The 19,883-nt window shown below is 30.8% G+C and overlaps 1 protein-coding gene across 1 annotated transcript in view; it reads left to right on the top strand.

The window, feature by feature from the left end:
* cdh23 (cadherin-related 23) overlaps window positions 1-19,883 on the top strand; it is a 317,998-nt gene that overhangs the window by 52,126 nt on the left and 245,989 nt on the right. The window contains exons 3-5 of the mRNA XM_073834861.1: window positions 13,552-13,694; window positions 13,808-13,855; window positions 16,492-16,584. Coding sequence (XP_073690962.1) covers window positions 13,552-13,694; window positions 13,808-13,855; window positions 16,492-16,584 — 284 coding nt within the window. The remainder of the gene's footprint in view (window positions 1-13,551; window positions 13,695-13,807; window positions 13,856-16,491; window positions 16,585-19,883) is intronic.

The following is a 19,883-nucleotide window of genomic DNA, read 5'->3' as shown; positions in this document are numbered from 1 at the left end:
AGTATCACACTTTTCAAAAGATTATTAAGCACAAAATTGGGCATAAATGTTTATTAAGCAGCAAATCAACATATTCAAATAACTGTAATGGCTGCAGAAAATGCAGCTTTCCAGCACAAATAAAATAAATAAAATAAAGATAAAAAAAGAAGATTAAAAGAAAATAAAGATTAAAATAAAATAAAATAAAATAAAATAATAAAAACACTAAAATAAAATATTAAATAACTACAGTAATAGCTGCTGAAAATCCAGCTTTTTGTCTTTTTAAAATAAAATAAAATAAAAATAAATGAATAAAATCAAAACTGAAAATATTACAAAAGATTTATATTTAAAATGAAGTTGTTTTTAAAAAAATAATTACGCTTTCCACAAAATTAAGCACTTATTAATTTCTAAAAAATGTTTATTGGGCACGAAATCAAAATATTAGAATAACTGGAGTAATGGCCAAAATAAATTACATTTAAATAAATAAAATTTTCACATTATTACTGTTTTTAATTTGAGCATAAGAGACTTCTTAAAACAAAATAAATAAAAATAAATAAATCTTAAAACCTTCCCCAAACTTTGAGTTGTGCTGGGTGTATAGTAAATAGCTTATTTAAAACAATTGTTTTCTTTTACTCATTAATTTGGGTTGTTTTATGTCTAATAGTGTCTGTTTAGTTGTAAATAGTTTCTCCTGTACACGTGTTCAAAGTGCAGTTGCTTCCTTTGTAAAGGGTTTGAAGAAAGGCAGCTCACTAGTTTGAGGAACTGAATGTGTGTGAAACTCCTGATGTGAACGGACCCTCACAGGGATCAGACCCGCTCTGACATTTAAAGTCATTTATGGTCGGGGCACAGCGAGTCACTGAAGGGGGTTTGGTCAGATTAGATTATGTTAACTCCTCAGGGGTCTATCAAACGGGATAAACTCGGGATTGCAGGTCAAATTATGCATGGAAATATGCTCACATAAAACATGAGCAGAAACAGATTTGCACGGATCACCCCGAGAGAGACCTAACATCGCCTGCATTCGACGCTGAAACGGGCTCCATTCAAATCAATCATTTATGCTGCTTACACCTTTTCTCCCCTGCAAACGCGGCTCATGGTATTTACCTCCTCCCTGAACGCATTAGGGAGGCTACCATAACTCATGCTCTGGGGGGGGACTAACCTTTTTCAATAGCCCATAAACAAATTAGGGCTCCTGTGCTTCAGTGCCTGTGCTCATTAGTGGAGAGGAAACTCAGGCGTTAAGACATTACGGGCACACGGATGAAGAACAGCTTTAGACGGAGATTATGACACAAAGCCAATTAACAGCCTCTTTGATTTACAGTTCAGCCCTATTAATGAAACACCCGCCATTAACACAATGGGTAATGAATTCCAGGCTGTGAATCATGTATCAGAGTCGCAGTCGTGGAACATGTGCGCTTTATCGCCTGCGTGCGAGGCGACACGTTCGACGGGGCAAAGACTGATGATATCTGCGCGATTGTACGCGGGACTAAGTGACAATGAGATAACGTAATAGAGCGCTTTCCGGTTTAACTGTGCTCTTCATGTCTCTGTCTTATTATTAATCATCCTGGGCAATAATATAATAGATTAACAATGAGGATTTTTTTTCCCTTAGTTGAGTAGTTTAATTTTTTTATTTCCACTGCTCTGTCGACATTTTCAATGGCAAAAATGGATTTTGAGAAGCAAAGAATTTTTGGAACAATTCAAATTTTTCAAAAGTTTTCAAAAGGAGTCTTGTATACCGTTGCAGTCATTTGATTTAAAACACAGTAATATTCTGAAATATTATTGTCCATTTTTTTCTATTTTAATATATTTTACAATGCAATTTATTTCTGTGATGCAAAGCTAAATTTTCAGCATCATTACTTCAGTTTTCAGTGTGACTTGATCATTCAGAAATCATTTTAATATGCTGACTTGCATTAAGAAACATGTATTATTATCAATGTTGAAAATAGTTGTGCTGCAATATATTATTTCTTTTTTTTGTCTTTTGTAACTTTATGTATGTCTTTACTGTCACTTTTGATCAATTTAGTGCTTCTTTACAGAATGAAAGTATTATTTTACTTAAAACAATGTTTGTTTGAATGTTAGTCTATTTTCAAAGTAAATAAAAAAAGCATTTTTCCCTAATTGTATTCAACTGTTGGTATATGTTAAATAAGTGTTAAATCAAAAACTTTGCATCACATCTTGTTGCTTTTCAGCATTTCACACCGTAAGTTTTGCTTTTTAAGGTTGCATGTCAAGTTAAAAATAGTTTGTTTTAATAAACATGTTTCAAGACCCATGCATTCTGTAACAGTACAGTCGTGGCCAAAAGTTTTGAGAATGACACAAATATAGTTTTCACAAAGTTTGCTGCTAAAATGCTTTTAGATCTTTGTTCCAGTTGTTTCTGTGATGTACTGAAATATAATTACAAGCACTTCATACGTTTCAAAGGCTTTTATCGACAATTACATGACATTTATGCAAATAGTCAGTATTTGCAGTGTTGGCCCTCCTTTTCAGGACCTCTGCAATTCGACTCGGCATGCTCTCAATCAACTTCTGGGCCAAATCCTGACTGATAGCAACCCATTCTTTCATAATCACTTCTTGGAGTTTGTCAGAATTAGTGGGTTTTTGTTTGTCCACCCGCCTCTTGAGGATTGACCACAAGTTCTCAATGGGATTAAGATCTGGGGAGTTTCCAGGCCATGGACCCAAAATTTCAACGTTTTGGTCCCCGAGCCACTTAGTTATCACTTTTGCCTTATGGCGCGGTGCTCCATCGTGCTGGAAAATGCATTGTTCCTCGCCAAACTGTTGTTGGATTGTTGGAAGAAGTTCCTGTTGGAGGGTGTTTTGATACCATTCTTTATTCATGGCTGTGTTTTTGGGCAAAATTGTGAGTGAGCCCACTCCCTTGGATGAGAAGCAACCCCACACATGAATGGTCTCAGGATGCTTTACTGTTGGCATGACACAGGGCTGATGGTAGCGCTCACCTTTTCTTCTCCGGACAAGCCTTTTTCTAGATGCCCCAAACAATCGGAAAGAGGCTTCATCAGAGAATATGACTTTGCCCCAGTCCTCAGCAGTCCATTCGCCATACTTTTTGCAGAAGATCAATCTGTCCCTGATGTTTTTTTTGGAGAGAAGTGGCTTCTTTGCTGCCCTTCTTGACACCAGGCCATCTTCCAAAAGTCTTGGCCTCACTGTACGTGCAGATGCGCTCACACCTGCCTGCTGCCATTCCTGAGCAAGCTCTGCACTGGTGGCACTCCGATCCTGCAGCTGAATCCTCTTTAGGAGACGATCCTGGCGCTTGCTGGACTCTCTTGGACGCCCTGAAGCCTTCTTAACAAGAATTGAACCTCTTTCCTTGAAGTTCTTGATGATCCTATAAATTGTTGATTTAGGTGCAATCTTAGTAGCCACAATATCCTTGCCTGTGAAGCCATTTTTATGCAACGCAATGATGGCTGCACGCGTTTCTTTGCAGGTCACCATGGTTAACAATGACGATTACTGAAATGATCTCAGCAGGTCCTTTAATGACAGCAATGAAATGCAGTGGAAAGTTTTTTTCGGGATTAAGTTAATTTTCATGGCAAAGAAGGACTATGCAATTCGTCTGATCACTCTTCATAACATTCTGGAGTACTGTATATGCAAATTGCTATTATAAAAACTTAAGCAGCAATTTCCAATATTTATGTAATTCTCAAAACTTTTGGCCACGACTGTACATTGTTTATTTTATTTTATTTCACTTAATTTTATTAAATGCTGCATATTTTAAGACCATTTATAATTTTATGTAATTTTATTATACTGCTTGCTTATTATTATTTTTATTAATTATTTTTTTTAAGATTAAGTTACAAGCTTATGGCAAATTTAGTTGAAATGTTTTTCTTTATTTTATTTTATGAAAAGCTGCCTGTATTATTATTATTATTATTTTAAGATTTATTTTTGTATATATTTGTAAGCTTTATTTTGATAGGACAGTTTGTTGACGAAGTGAAGTGGGACAGAGAAGGACAGGATTGGGATTTATTTTATTTTATTAAATGCTGCATATTTTCAAAATTTTATTAAGAACTGTCTATTTATTATTATTATTTTTTTCTTTTTTGTAAGATTTATTTTGGCCATTTTTGCAATTATTTTGATAGGACAGCATGCTGACAGGAATGAAGATTTTATTTTATTTTATTAAATAATGACTATTTTAATTTACCGTTTACTCAGTTACATGCTAATGGCAATTTCTGTTGAAATATTTAAATTTTTAAAAGAGTAAAGTGTCATTTTATTTTATTTCATTTCATTTTTTTAAAGACCATTTATTCAGTTACATGCTTATGGTAAATTCTGTTGAAATAATGTTTTTTTCTTTAGTATTTTACTTTATTATATTAGTATTATTTTTTTTATTGAAAGCTGCCTATTTATTATTTTTATATTATTATTTAAAGATTTATTTTTGGCATTTTTAGCTTTATTTTGATAGGACAGACAGTATGTTGTGTTTCATTTTATGCTGCCTATTTTAAGACCATTTACTCAGTTACATGATAATTGGAAATTGTGTTGAATAGATTTATTTTGATGGGACATTATGTTGTCAGGAATTTAAGTGGGACAGAGAAGGAGAGGATTTATTTTTATTTTATTTTATTAAATGCTGCCTATTTTAATTTACCATTTACTCAATTACATGTTACATGTTTTATATTTGAAAAACAGTAACGTGTCCTAAAGGTGTTAAATGTAACACTGCCCAACTGCATGCATAAGACTGTCAACTGACCCAAACTGTTCTGACACGGCCTCTAAATAATTTAGTAATTGTTTACGTTAATTATTGATGTAATTGCTTAGACACTGCTCTTAGAGTTCATAAGACTTAATGAAGTTATTTGCATTGCATTTATGTATACATTTAGTCTCAGATGTTTCTTCTAAAACTGTTGGCAGCGTATAGAACAATAAAAATATGTTTAGCATTGCGAGACTAGATAAGAAACATTAAGATGCATGACTGTTTATCTTGACAAATCTGAAGACTCTGGAGATCTCTAAAACTCTACAGAAGACACATGCAATGGTCTTTCTCTGGGAATCACAAAAGTCTCCATTTGCTCTTCATTTAAACTTAATATTTCTTTCCCTCTGCTCTTCTATGAGTCATTGTGGGTCTGCTTTAGGATGCTGCTTTTCATTATGTGTGTATTTGTTTGTGTGTATGTCTCTGTACTGCAGTACAACATTACAGTTGAGATGATAGTAATAAAGTTGGCGGTGTGATGGTGGAGTGGTGACCCCAGGCCCCTGTGGGCCCCCAGAGGAGCTTTTGTGTAGTCACAGGGGCTGAAAGTCTATTGATCTACCCAGGGATGGATGCCCTCTCTGAGCTGATTTACTGGCCCCAGCGGCCTCCTCTCCAACAGACCAGGAGCTACATAAAACACTTGACTGCCAGCATCTCAACACAATCACATCTCATACTCGCCCTCTCTCTATCTTTCATTCTCTTTCTGTTTTTTTTTCTTTCTTTTTACCTGCGCACACATGCTTGCCACCTATACATGCCTTCCATTGTAAACTGGAAGTTTGATGTGTTTTTCATTCACTACCAGTAAAGTTTTTGGACCAATATCATGATACAGTAATACTGTGGCATTGGAAAACCGTGTTTTTAATTTTAAGATTACAATCACTTTTATTCAGCATGGATACATCAAAAGTGACACTAAAAACATTTAGAATGTTACAAAAGACTTCTATTTCAAATAAATGCTGTTCTTTTAAACTTTCTATTCATCAAAGAATTCTAAAAAAAAAAATGTATCAATGTAATACAAATATAAAAATTAGAATGATTTTTGAAGACTGGAGAAATGATGCTGAATATTCAGCTTTTCATCACCGTAAAAATTACACTTTAACATTTATTAAAGTAAGATTTTTTTTAATTGTAAAAACATTTCAGAAAATTACTGTATTAAATCTTTTTTGTTTATATTGGCTTCATGTTTTAAATAATTATTCAGTATCATAAGTAGCTTATATGACTCATGCACTATATTCCAAATCTTTTGAAACCATACAGATTAAATATAAATTAAACAAAAATAAAATGTTTTACACAAATATTTAAAACACATAAATATTTAACATTTATTATCAAAAAGTTGTTACAGTTGTTTAGAATGTTACAGCCTGATGCTGAAACATACAATTCAGAGATATTTCAATGTTGAAACCATATGTTTTTTTTAGATGAAAAAGAAACGTTGAGATATCATTTAAAAGTTTGGAATATTTACGATTTTGTAATGTTTTTGAAAGAAGTCCCATTTTAATATGCTGATTTTGTGCTTGAGAAGCCTTTCTTATTGTTATCAATGGAAAAACAAAACAGTCTTTACTGTTTATTACTTTTGTGGAAACCATAATGCTTATCTTATTTAAATGTTTGGGCAAAGTAAGATTAAAAAAAATTTGTTTTACTTTTGTCTTGCACGGATGCATCAAAAGTGAGAGTAAAAGCATTTATTATGTTACAAAAGACTTCTATTTCAAATAAATAATATGTATCATTTAGAAGCACAAAACATACAAAACATTGTACATTTATATCAATCCTGAAACATACAATTTAGACATAATTTAATGTTTAAAACATAAAAATTGTGTATTTTTACAAATATAAGAAACGTATTAAGATACCATTCAAAAGTTAAAAGGCTTTTTTTAACGTTTTGGAAAGAAATATCATTTTAATATGCTGATTTGGCGCTCTAGAAACCTTATTACTAATTTAAAAAAAAAACAACAACAGTTTTTGCTTAATATTTTTTGTGGAAACCATAATACATAATCAGAAGTTTGGGCTAAGATTTAAAAAATAATAATAATAATAATATTACTTTTATTCAGCATGGATACATCAGAAGTGACAGTAAAACATTTGTAATTGTTAAAAAAGACTTCTATTTCAAATAAATGCTGTTATTTGGAACTTTCTATGCATAAAACAATTCTAAAAAAGTATCAATATAACAAATATAAAAGTATTAGAATGATTTCTGAAGGATCATGTGACTGAAGACTGGAGTAATGATGCTGAAAATTCAGCTTTGCATCACAGGAATAAATTACATTTTAACATTTATTAAAGTAGAATGATTTTTTTAATGTAAAAATATTTCAGAAAATTACTGTTTAATCTTTTTTGTTTATATTGGCTTCGGATTTTTAATAATTTATTCAGTATCATAAGCAGTCCATATTACTCATGCACTATTCGATTTGGTGCTCAAGAAACCTTTCTTATTACTAATGTTTAAAAAAAAAGTTTTTGCTGCCTAATATTTTTTTGTGGAAACCATAATACATATACTATTCAAATGTTTGGACTAAGATTAAAAAAATATATATATATTACTTTTATTCAGCACGGATACATCAAGTGACAGTAAAACCATAATATGTTACAAAAGACTTCTATTTCAAATAAATGCTGTTATTTTGAACTTTCTCTGCATTAAACAATTCTTAAAGTATCAATATATATATATATGTGACCCTGGACCACAAAACCAGTCTTAAGTCGCTGGGGTATATTTGTAGCAATAGCCAAAAATACATTGCATGGGTCAAAATTTATATTTATATTTATATATATATAAAATATTTAAATTATTTCTGTAGGATCATTTGACTGAAGACTGGAGTAATGATGCTGAAAATTCAGCTTTGCAACACAGGAATAAATTACATTTTAACATTTATTAAAGTAGAAAAAAAATAATTGTAAAAATATTTCAGAAATTAGCTGTATTACTGAAACCTTTTTTGCTTATATTGGCTTCAGATTTTAAATAATTATTCAGTATATTTAGTAGTTCATATGACTATATGCACTGTATTACAAGTCTTTTGAAATCATGAAGAGTAAATATAAATACAATACGATACATTTGACACAATTATTTAAGACATAAATATGCAACATTTAGTATCAAAAAGTATGGTTACATTTGTTTAGAATATTACAGCTTGTTCTGATTTATATGTATTAATATGTAATATTTAGAAGCACAAAACGTACATTTTTGTACGTTTTTATCTATGCTGAAACATACAATTTAGACACATTTCAATGTATAAAATGAAAAAATTATGTATCTTTAGATGGATAAGAAACATTAAGATATCATTCAAATGTTTGGAATTAAGATTTTTTTTTAACTAAGTTTTTAAAAAAAAAGTCTCAAGTCTTTCTTATTAAATTAAATTAAATATTTCAAATAAATGCTGTTCTTTTGTACTTTCTATTTATCAAAGGATTCTAAAAAAATTATCAAGTTTCAGCAAAAATATACAGCAGCAACAGCATTTAGAATAAGAAGAGTTATATTTTTAATTAAGCACCAGTAATAAGTGATAATAAGTGAGAAGTAATTCAGCATATTACAATAATTTCTGAAGGATCATGTGACAATGAAGAGTGGAGTAATGATGCTGAAAATTCAGCTTTGCATCACAGAATTGAATTACATTTTAAAATGTATTAAAGTAGAACAAATTTATTTTAAATTGTAGTAATATTTCTCAAAATGACTGTATTACTAAATCTTTTTTGTTTATATCGGCTTCAGATGATAAATAATTATTCAGTATCATAAGTTTTTGTATTATGGACAAGAACAGCTTGCACATTCTGCTGAACATCTTGTGTTTTGTGTTCTGTAAATGAACAAATACAGATTTGGTATGACATTGAGATGAGTAAACTATGATTGAAATGTCATTTTGGGTGGTCGATCCCCTTTAGGTTTGTGTTTGTGTGTCATTCTAATCACCTGTGGCGGTCTGATTTAATGTTGTTTTATCTGGGAGTTTCTGTTTGTGTTGTCCGGTCAGTGTTGTGCCACTGAGATGAGTTACATACTCTGAAATAAAACATTGGACACACTTGCTGAGACGGGCCTGTGACTGCAACAGAGAGAGAGAGAGAGAGAGAGAGAGAGAGATAGATGAGCCCGCAGGCACATTGCTCTTGTCAGTTCTTCTCGGCTGTGAGGTGTGTTAATGTGCAGTGTATCAGTCATAAGCATAATACTGGGCTCACTGTGGCCTAAATAGCGTCATCTATCAGCCTGAGCCAGAGAGAATGTAAGTGTCACTGCTTTACACATACTTGCATGTAAACGCACATACACACTCGTTACATACCAACACATGGACTCTGTTTTGATAGCTAGTAGGCTGCCTGCATAGTGTGCTTCTGATGGGACTGAGGAATTATGAGGAATTTAATTAAACATGCAATTTACAGGTAACGCAATATGTGACCCTGGACCACAAAACAAGTCAGAAGTAGTACATATTTGTAGCAATAGCCAACAATACATTGTATGGGTTAAAATTATTGATTTTTCTTTAATGACAAAAATCATTAGGATATTAAGTAAAGATCATGTTCCATGAAGATATTTAGTCAATTTCCTACCATAAATGTATCTAAACTTATTTTGTATTAGTATTATGCATTGCTAAGAACTTCATTAAAGGTGATTTTTTTTTTTTATAGATTCCATATTAAATATGAATTTAAAAAAAATTGCCCTTTAGACTGGTTTTGTGGTCCAGGGTTAATTATGATAATGCATTGCGACAACTGAAATAATCCGGGAGGAATAAAGTTAGAATATAATTGAATTTAAATATAATTTACGTTTAATTTAAATTAAGTCTAAATAAAATATAGTCAATTATATATATAAAAAAAACTATGCATAAAACACATGATATATATTTATTTGTATTGTTATTTTTGTACTTAGGGTTGCAGATTTGCAGACGAATTGAGAAATGTTTTTAAAAGTAATTTATAATTTTTTATAAATATAAATAAATGTATTATAAATATAAAAGCAATATTTAAAATATATTCGTAGTCATTTATAAGCATTAAATTTATTTAATGTTACTTTATTTTTTCTTTTATAATATTTATTACAAATCACGTAATCGTAATAATTATTTTAAATATATATAAAATATATTTGTAAGCAGTTATAATCATTACATTTATTTAGTATAATTTACTGTTTAATATTTTATTTATTATAATTCACGTAATACCAATAAAGTATGATTAAAAATATTGTGTGAATTTTAAAATATACCCAATATTACATTGCATTGTGTGTTTTTGTGCTTATTCGAGTAAATGTCAAATAAACATAAATTAAATATAATCAATTTTATATATATAATAAAATTACCTGCATTATGAATCTGAAATATTTGATAGCAAAAGTATGGTTATAATTGTTTTAAAAAAATACATATGATAATACAGTTTACTGTATAATGATTATAAATATAAATAAAATATATTTGTAATCATTTATAATTATTACATTTAGTATAATTTACTGTTTTATATTTTATTATATTTCACGTAATACCAAGAAAGTATGATTAAAAATGTTGTGTTAATAATTTAAAAAAATACTCAATATTACTTTGCATTGTGTTTTTGTGTATATAAAAAAATGAATGTGTGTGTGTGTGTGTGTGTGTGTGTGTGTGTGTGTGTGTGTGTGTGTGTGTGTATGTATGTATGTATGTATGTATGTATGTATGTATGTATGTATGTATGTATGTATGTATGTATGTATATATATATATATATATATATATATATATATACATTAATTTTTTTACGCTATTCTAACCATACTTTTTGCTATTTAATTATAGTAAATATTTAATTATTATTTTTAAATATATATACAAATTCATTTATATAAATAAATTATTATAAACCAATAAAATTATTATAAAATATAATTGATATAATATAATATAATATATATATATATATATATATATACACACACACACACACACACACACATATACAAATTAATTTATATAAATAAAATTATTCTAAACCAATAAAATTATTATAAAGTATAATTGATAGATATATATATTAGTATTTCATATAATTTATTTTGTTTACTATAATTTGTTTAATACCTAAAAGTATGATTAAATAGTTGGATATATCTATCTGTATTAGTATTTTGTGCTTACAGTGTGTTAATGCATATAATGCAATCCCATTATGCGCTGCGACAACTGAAAAATACGTCCAAGATGGATGTCGAAAAGAAAATTTAGAAATACAATTTACTATATAATGATTGTAAATGTAAATAAACATGTAATCAGATTTATTTAGTAATTTAGTAAAATTGTGTAATACAAAAAGAAAGAAATGAAAAAAAAAAAAGGTTAAAAATATTGCCAAAATAATTAAAGAAAAATACACAATGTCTCTTTGTGTTGTGTTTATTAGAGTATCATGTTTTTATCTTTGCAATATGCCAGCTGAAATGCCTGAAATCATTTGGTAAAGCAGCTCATTAGCTTTTGAAACAGAGCCACAGTTTGTCTTGCAGACTGACATTTACACACATTTTAGTTTCCTCTAAACATATCCCACAATGCCTTTGTTCTCAGACACACATCACTGACCAAGAACAGCCATTTGTTACCCAGCATTCCCTCTCTTGACCACACACAACGGATTCCTCCATCTCTAAAAACAGGAAGAAAGAGAGGGGGAAGTCTTTATTATTAATGAGTGTAACGTAAAACGCTTAATTTGCACCGTCTTCAACCAAATTATAACTCACACCGAAATTTGCATAAATCTCATTATAAACAGAGAGTGCAGTTCATAAATCCTCCCATTAATTAGAGGTGTTTCCACCTCTCTTTCACACAGCATTGTGTATTAATAAACGTGTATGTGCATGTGGTTTAACTTACTGACCTTTGTAATTGCTGGATGTGACTAGGTGCTGGTATAGTTTGACCTGATATATCATATATGTGTGAATTGATTGCATATATGTATGCATTTGATGGAGGTTTTTATCTAAAGTGGCTTTTAAAGAATACATTTCGTCCTTAGGAACTCAACCCAAGGCCTTAGTGTTGCTAGCACCATATGTATATAAGTGCTTTTGTATGCATGAGTCTGTGTGTGTTTATGGCTGTGGAAGGGATTGGGCCTGATCTGATTGTTGGTCTTTCTCATTAATGTAGGATTTGCAGCATTAGGCGTCTGGCGCCGTCAGCAGAACTAAAGCTGGAATGAGTCAGGGACCCCCTCGCCAGGTGTCTTCATAAACACACACCTGTTACCAGACACACACAGACTCCATGTGTGTGATGTATAAAGAGCTTAGAGGAGGATGTCTTTGTTACTTTGGCTAAATTGTAAAAGGAGTGAGAATAAAAAGGTGAAAAAACTCTAAATTTAAAAGGGTTATTTTGTTTAGATTTTGATTAATGAGAGACGAAAAAAGAATGAAATATTAAAATAACGGCTTCTCAAGGTCAGAACTTTGCATCCAATTAAAATATCTGGAGGAAGTCTACTTAAAGCAGCAGTTCTTTTCAAAATTAACATTCTGAAATTATGTACTTATGTTGTTTCAATATTTTGTATTTTTCTTTCTTTCTCTGTTGCCTGCACTCTTAAAAATGAAGGTGCTTTATAGACAAACCATTTTTGGTTCCACAAAGAACCATTCAGTCAAAGGTTTTTCAAAGAACCATCTCTTTCTTACCTTTTTATAATCTGAAGAACCTTCTTTCGCCACAAAGTGTTTCTCAGATGTTAAAGGTTCTTTATGGAACCATTTAGACAAAAATGGTTCTTCTATGGCATTGTGAAGCACCTTTATTTTTTAGAGTGTATGCATCTTTTGCCTAGATTTTGTCTTGATTTGCAAAGGATAGGCTATTTAGTTTACTTTATATGCATACATATTGTGATTGTCCCTAAATGAAGTCATTTCCAATTGCAATGTTCGTATCCAATCGTATAGCAAAAATTTGGGATTGGTAAGATTTTTTTACTTTTTTTTTTTTATATATATATATATATATTTGTAAAATATTTTAAATTCCTTGCAAGTTTGGTAGTGAGTGATCTGGAGATGTTTAGTTTATGCCAAATTGTTTTAAAAATGCATATTCCAGCCTTAATTTTAGCTTTCAAACTCCTGTCAGCCATTGTTCCCAAACTCACATCACTGGTTCCTGCAGAAGTTGACGTGCCACTTAAAAACAAAACACAAGTCACAGTGTTTTCCCTCTTGCCAACCTGCAAATCGCTTCTAGTTGTCTTTGCATATTAAACTGGGATATTTTAAAAGTATCAAAAAAATTACACACTTCACCTCTAACTATGACTCATCCCTTGTGGCCTTCTGTGCTGTTAGATATATTTACACCTAAGCTGGTCTGTTTACTTTGTTTAAATGCATCTCATATTTTCCAGCATCTCTTAATGAGGTCATATCCATAATGTCTGTATCCAGTTGTGTAACTATATCCTAAATTACGCTACTCACTTGGCAAATATCATTCATTGTGTGTGTGTGTGTGTGTGTGTGTGTGTGTGTGTGTGTGTGTTTTCAGGTACGTCTATTACCCAGCTGCAGGCTTTTGATTCGGACGGCGAGCCATTGATTTTCGGTGTGGTCGGGGAAGAGGCCATGCGGTACTTTGCTGTGCAGGAGACGACCGGTGTGGTGTGGCTGAGACAGCCGCTCGACAGGGAGGTGCGGAAAACCATGAGCAAATGCTGAAAGAATTGAATGACTGTCCAGCTGGAGCTGACGCTGGTGATTTAATGCTGCTGTTTGTTTGACTGTTTGTGTTTTTGTGTCTTCAGACCAAGTCAGAGATGCAGGTGGAGTTCTCAGTCAGTGACAGTCAAGGGGTGAGTTAGAGATCATCGATCTGTCCGTTTTTTCAATCCATCTTTCTCAGTTGCACTACTTCAAAAGTTTGAGGTACTGTACGATTTTTTTTTAAGAAGTGAATACTTCTATTCAGCAAGGATGCATTAAATTGATCAGAAATGGAGAATAAGGATATTTATAATGTTACAAAAGATTTCCATTTTAAATAAATGCTGTACTTTATATTCATCACAGAATCTTGAAAAAAATGTGATGCAATCTAGGAAAACCCAACACAATTTGGTACTAATTTTTAGGTTTTGACACTATATGAAAGCTGGGTTCAAGCCCTTTCCAAAAACAATATACTGCATCATTACACAAACAGACTAATGTCTGTTTTCTGTTGTTTATCATGGGCATAGTCTCTGAACTTTTGATCACCGCTTGTATGTTTAGAAAGCATGAACAGTGTACTTTGTAGTTTACATTTAGAAAAGCAAACACATTTTTGTGGTGTTAAGAGAAAGCACTTTCGCAGCACGTTCTTAACACAAGAGAATGACTTTTCTGCTTGCTGCAATAAATTATTTTTCTGCACTAAACAAGTACATGTTGCCAAGATATTTTCAGAGATGATAGACAACATGTTATAGAATAATAATAATAAAAAAAAAAACTTTTTTAGACAAAATAAATTGACATTCCACCTATTTTTCCAATTTCCTGAAAACGTCCCAGCGCAACATCAGGCGGGTTTTCCCAGATCGCATCACAAATATAACATCGTTTCCACAAAAATATAAAGCAGCAAAAACTATTTTCAATATTGATAATAATTACAAAAAATAAATAAAATAAATAAATAATTGCTGCTCTTTTGAACTTTCCTAAAAAATAAGTAAAATAAATAAATAAAATAAAATATCATGGTTTCCACTAAGCTATTATGAAGCACTTAACTGTTTCCAACACTAAAAATAATGTTTCTTGAGCAGCAAATCAACATATTAGAATGATTTCTCAGGGATCATGTGACACTGATGACTAGAGAATTTGCTACATTTAGCTTTCTATTACAGAAAAATATTTTCAAGGGAAATTTTTTTAATTGTAATAATTTTTCACATTATTACTGTTTTTTTTTTTCAGCAAGGATGCATTAAATTGATCAGAAGTGGGCAGTGAAGACTGTTGCTCTTTTAAACTTTCTATTCATCAAATAATCCTAAAAATATATATTACAGTTTTTACAAAAATATGAAGGAGCAAAAACCGTTCTCAACATTGATAATAATTACAAAAAAATAAATAAAAGAAGTAATTGCTGCTCTTTTGAACTTTCCTAAAAATAAAATAAAAATAAAGTATCACGGTTTTTACTAAGCTATTGTGCAGCACTTAACTGTTTTCAACACTAGAAATAATGTTTCTTGAGCAGCAAATCAGCATATTAGAATGATTTCTGAAGGATCATGTGACACTGAAGACTGCAGAAATAGCTAAATTCAGCTTTCTATTACAGAAATAAGTGATATTTTTATAATATTTTCAAGTACATGTTTTTTTATTGTAAAAATATATTTTACAATATTCCTGTTTTTTACAGTATTTTTGATTCAAAAGTTTGAGGTCTGTGCAATTTTATTTATTTTTTAAAGAAGTGAATATTTTTTCAGCAAGGATGCATTAAATTGATCAGAAGTGGGCAGTAAAGATAATTATAATGTAAAAAAAAAAGTTAAATAACTGCTGCTCTTTTGAACTTTCTATTCATCAAATAATCCTAAAAAATATATATCACAGTTTCCACAAAAATATGAAGCAGCAAAAACTGTTTTCAACATTAATAATATGTTAATCAAAAATAAAAAATGTAATTAAATTAATCACAGTTTCCACTAAGCTATTATGCAGCACTTAACTGTTTCCAACACTAAAAATAATGTTTCCTGAGCAGCAAATCAGCATAGTGACACTGAAGACTGGAGAAATAGCTAAATTCAGCTTTCTATTACATGAATAAGTGACATTTTATAATATTTTCAAGTACAAAATGTTTTTTTTTTATAATTGTAATAATATTTAACAGTATTACTGTTTTTACTGTATTTGGATTCAAAAGTTTGAGGGCTGTACAATCTTTTTAAAGAAGTGAATAGCCTATTTTTTAAATTGAAGTGGATAGTAAATAAACATATATCAAAGTTTCCACAAAAATATAAATCAGCAGAAACTGTTTTCAACATAATAAATAAAATAAACTAAAATTATAAAAATAAAATAAAATTGTTAGAATGATTTCTGAAGGATCATGTGACAATGAAGACTAGAGAAATAGCTAAATTCAGCTTTGCATTACAGGAATAAATTACATTTTTAAATATATTCAAGTAGATTTTTTTCAGTTGTAATAATATTTTACAATCGTACTGTTTTTGCTGTATTTTTGATTAAATAAATGCAGCCTTGGTGAGCATAAGAGACTTCTACTGACTTCAAACTTTTTAATGTTTGTGTGACTTATTTTAAACCATGAAAAAGTTGTTTCCTTTATAGTTTTAATTACTGTAGACTGTTTTTTTTATAATATATGAGATCTAATGTAGAATTAGTAGAATATTATTTGTCATTTGATTTAATTTTGTTGTTATTTGATTCAATTGGTTTTTAGGTCGTCAAGGACACAGTGAACATTCAAATTGGAGATGTAAATGACAATGCACCATCATTTTTCAACCAGCCCTATACCATTCAAATACCAGAGGTAATGTACAACACTTCTCAAAATCAACTTGCAGTGGCATTCACATCCCATTTTGCTTCTATAATGTGATATATCTTCTCATATTCTGTAATATCCTGTTTGATATGGAAATATGTTGGTGATACATTTTCTTTTTTATTTTTAAATGTATTTTTTGTTAATTAATACATTTATTTTAAATATTTATTTTTGTTTTATATAATTAATGGCTTTATTTAATTTATAAATTAAAAAACAATTAAACGTGCACTAATTATTTGAATTATTTCGTGATGATAAGACGTTTTCAAAGTTTAAATTCCAAATATGTTTGGAATGCAGAGAGAATGTTTTTGAATTCTCTTTATTTCTATATTTCTCTTTTTTTCATCACCCTGACTGAGATCATCAGACTCCCCCTTCTCTTACTCTCCTCTGTTTATCAGCACTATTCCAACTTCAACTTATCCCTCTCTCCTTTTTCCATCATCCTTCTGGCCCGTCCTTTTCTAATCCCTGACATGAGGTAATTTGGTAGAGTAAAGTAGACATCTCTCTCTCTCTCTGCAGCACACACACACACACCTCAGCTGATGTTTATATTGTGTGTCTATATACATCCCACACTCCTCCCCACAGCAAATCTTCAAAGCCACAGTTCTTTTTTTTCTCTTTTCAATCTGTCATTCTGAGTAAATAAAAGTAGGGTGAGAGTGAGCGAGTGTGAGCGAGAGAGCTGTATTTAGCTGATGTTGTTTACTGAGGCTTGATGATTAAGCTGTCTGCAGTTAGGAGGACAGAGGAGGACCGGCATGTTTGGCCACTTACCCATAATTCTCGCTCTTCATCAGACCTGTGGAAAACTCAAAGAGATTTGTATTGTTCAATGTAGAGTCTCTCTGACTGTCTCTTACCTTATAGGATCACTGAATCATCTTGTAAGTTGGAGCTTGTGTCATTTCTTTTGAAACATGTCCAGATCATATGCATTTTTTTGGAGTATTTTTTACATAAATATGAAGCTTATTTTAGGTTCATGAGGCATTTGACTTTATTACAATTATATTTGACCTTGGACCACAAAACCAGTTTTAAGTAGCATGGGTGTATTTGTAGCAATAGTCAAAAATACATTGTATGGGTCAAAATGATAAAAAAAAATGTTATGCCAAAAATCTTTAGGATATAAAGTAAAGATCATGTTCCATGAAGATATTTTCTAAATTTCCTACTGTACATATATCAAAACTTAATTTTTGATTAGTAATATGCATTGCTAAGAACTTCATTTGGACAAGTTAAAGGCGATTTTCTCAATACTAAGATTTTGTTGCACCCTCAGATTCAAATAGTTTCAAATAGTTATATCTTGGCCAAATATTGTCTTAATCTAACAAAGCTATTCAGCTTTCAAATAATGTATAAATCTCAATTTAAAAAATACCCTTATGGTCCCATATATATTTATTTCTGCAGTGCATTTAATTCATTTGTAAATTCTCATTATTCTAAAGGGTGATTTCTATTAATATATTTACAGAAAAGTAAAGAAAAGTATTTTTTTATTTAATCAGTATAAGTAAACACTGTACTACTGATTTTATCATAATTTATCATGATTTTACAATGCATTTAATGGTGATATACTACCAGTCAAAAGTTTTTTAAAAAGATTTTTAATGTTTTTTTTAAGAAGTCTCTTCTGCTCATGAAGTGTTTATTTGATCAAAAAGCAGTAATATTGTGAAATATTTTTACTAAAATATATATTTTTTTTATCAAAAGTGATGATAAAGACATTTATAATGTTACAAAATATTTCTATTTAAGATAAATGCTGTTCTTCTGAACTTTCTATTCATCAAAAAAACCTGAAAAAAATCTACTCCGCTGTTTTCAACATAATAATAATGTTTTTTGAGCAGCAAATCAAACATTAGAGGGTTTTCTGAAGGCACATGTGGCTGGAGTAATGATTCTAAAAATTCAGCTTCGAAATCACAGGAATAAATTACATTTTAAAATATATTCAAATAGAAAACAGTTATTTTAAGTAGCAAAAACATTTCAAGATTTTACTGTTTTTGATGCACTTTGGATCAAATAAATGCAGGCTTGGTGAGCAGAAGAAACCACTTTACAAAACATTACAAATCTTACTGTTAAAAAACGTTTGACTGATAGTGTACATGGTGATTTTCCTTAGTCTATTACAAAGAAGGTAACAGTTTATTAAATCAGCATAAATAAACACCATACAACAGATTTTACCATGATTATTATGGTCCAACAGAGACACAGAATATCCAAATAATGCAATCTCAGGATCAGATCTAAACACATGTCCAAACATTTAAAGAAAATTTAGGACATGTCCAAAGGAGATGAGAGCCCAAAAGAGATGGTTCATAGAGCTCTCTGCAGATTTACACCACACCTTCACCCCAACCACCTCTTCCTGTTTAAGTCTCTCTGTTTCTGCATTTTGATGGCCTCATTACCTCCGCTGACCTCCCTTGGTCTGTGAAAACACGCTGTGGCATCACTCCATCAATCTGTCACTCAAACAGTACTCCACCAATCAGAGATTATCCTGACATCACTGAGCACAGTGAGAGGCTGAGGAATAGTGTAAAATTGTAGTAAAAGCTTGAATTTAGGGAAATATATTTCCAAGAAAGGTTAAAGAAGATTACAACATTTATTTCTGTGCTTTTAAAGGGTTAGTTTACCCAAGAATTTAAATTGCCATTAGTTACCCTCATGTCGTTTCAAACCTGTAAGACTTTCATTCATCTTCGGAAGTCAAATGAAGATATTTTTGATGAAATCCGAGACCTTTCTGACTCTGCATAGACAGCAATGCAACTACCATGTTCAAGGCCTAGAAAGGTAGTAAGGACATTGTTAAAATAGTCCATATGTGCGTTAAGGACAGACACAGAAGAGAAGAAATCGTTGAATAGTAATTTTTTTGTTTTCTTTGAACTACTCTCATAGCTTCATAACATTAAAGGAACCGTATGTAAGAAATTTATTTCAGTTAATCATAAAATGGCCCTGACATGTCACTAGACATTAAGAAATCATGTTCATTTCAAATACTTATATCACTGACAACAGTGGTCCGGCCAGGATATTGTCATTTAAAAGTGAGAGTTGCAGCCCACGACTGATGTTATTGTTGTCATTTTGTGTTTTGGTCTGAGGCTCCACCCTCCAGCTATCTACTAATCACAAAGTCAGTAGAGTTTCGTCCTCCGGGTTGCCAGCTCAGCTGCAGTTACGAACGTGTCGGATAAAACATGTATAACGTTACG

Source organism: Garra rufa, chromosome 2 (genome assembly GCF_049309525.1).
Source record: "Garra rufa chromosome 2, GarRuf1.0, whole genome shotgun sequence".
Taxonomy (NCBI): Eukaryota; Metazoa; Chordata; class Actinopteri; order Cypriniformes; family Cyprinidae; genus Garra; species Garra rufa.
The sequence above is the reverse complement of the archived record's forward strand: the minus strand, read 5'-3'. Positions and strand labels throughout refer to the sequence as shown.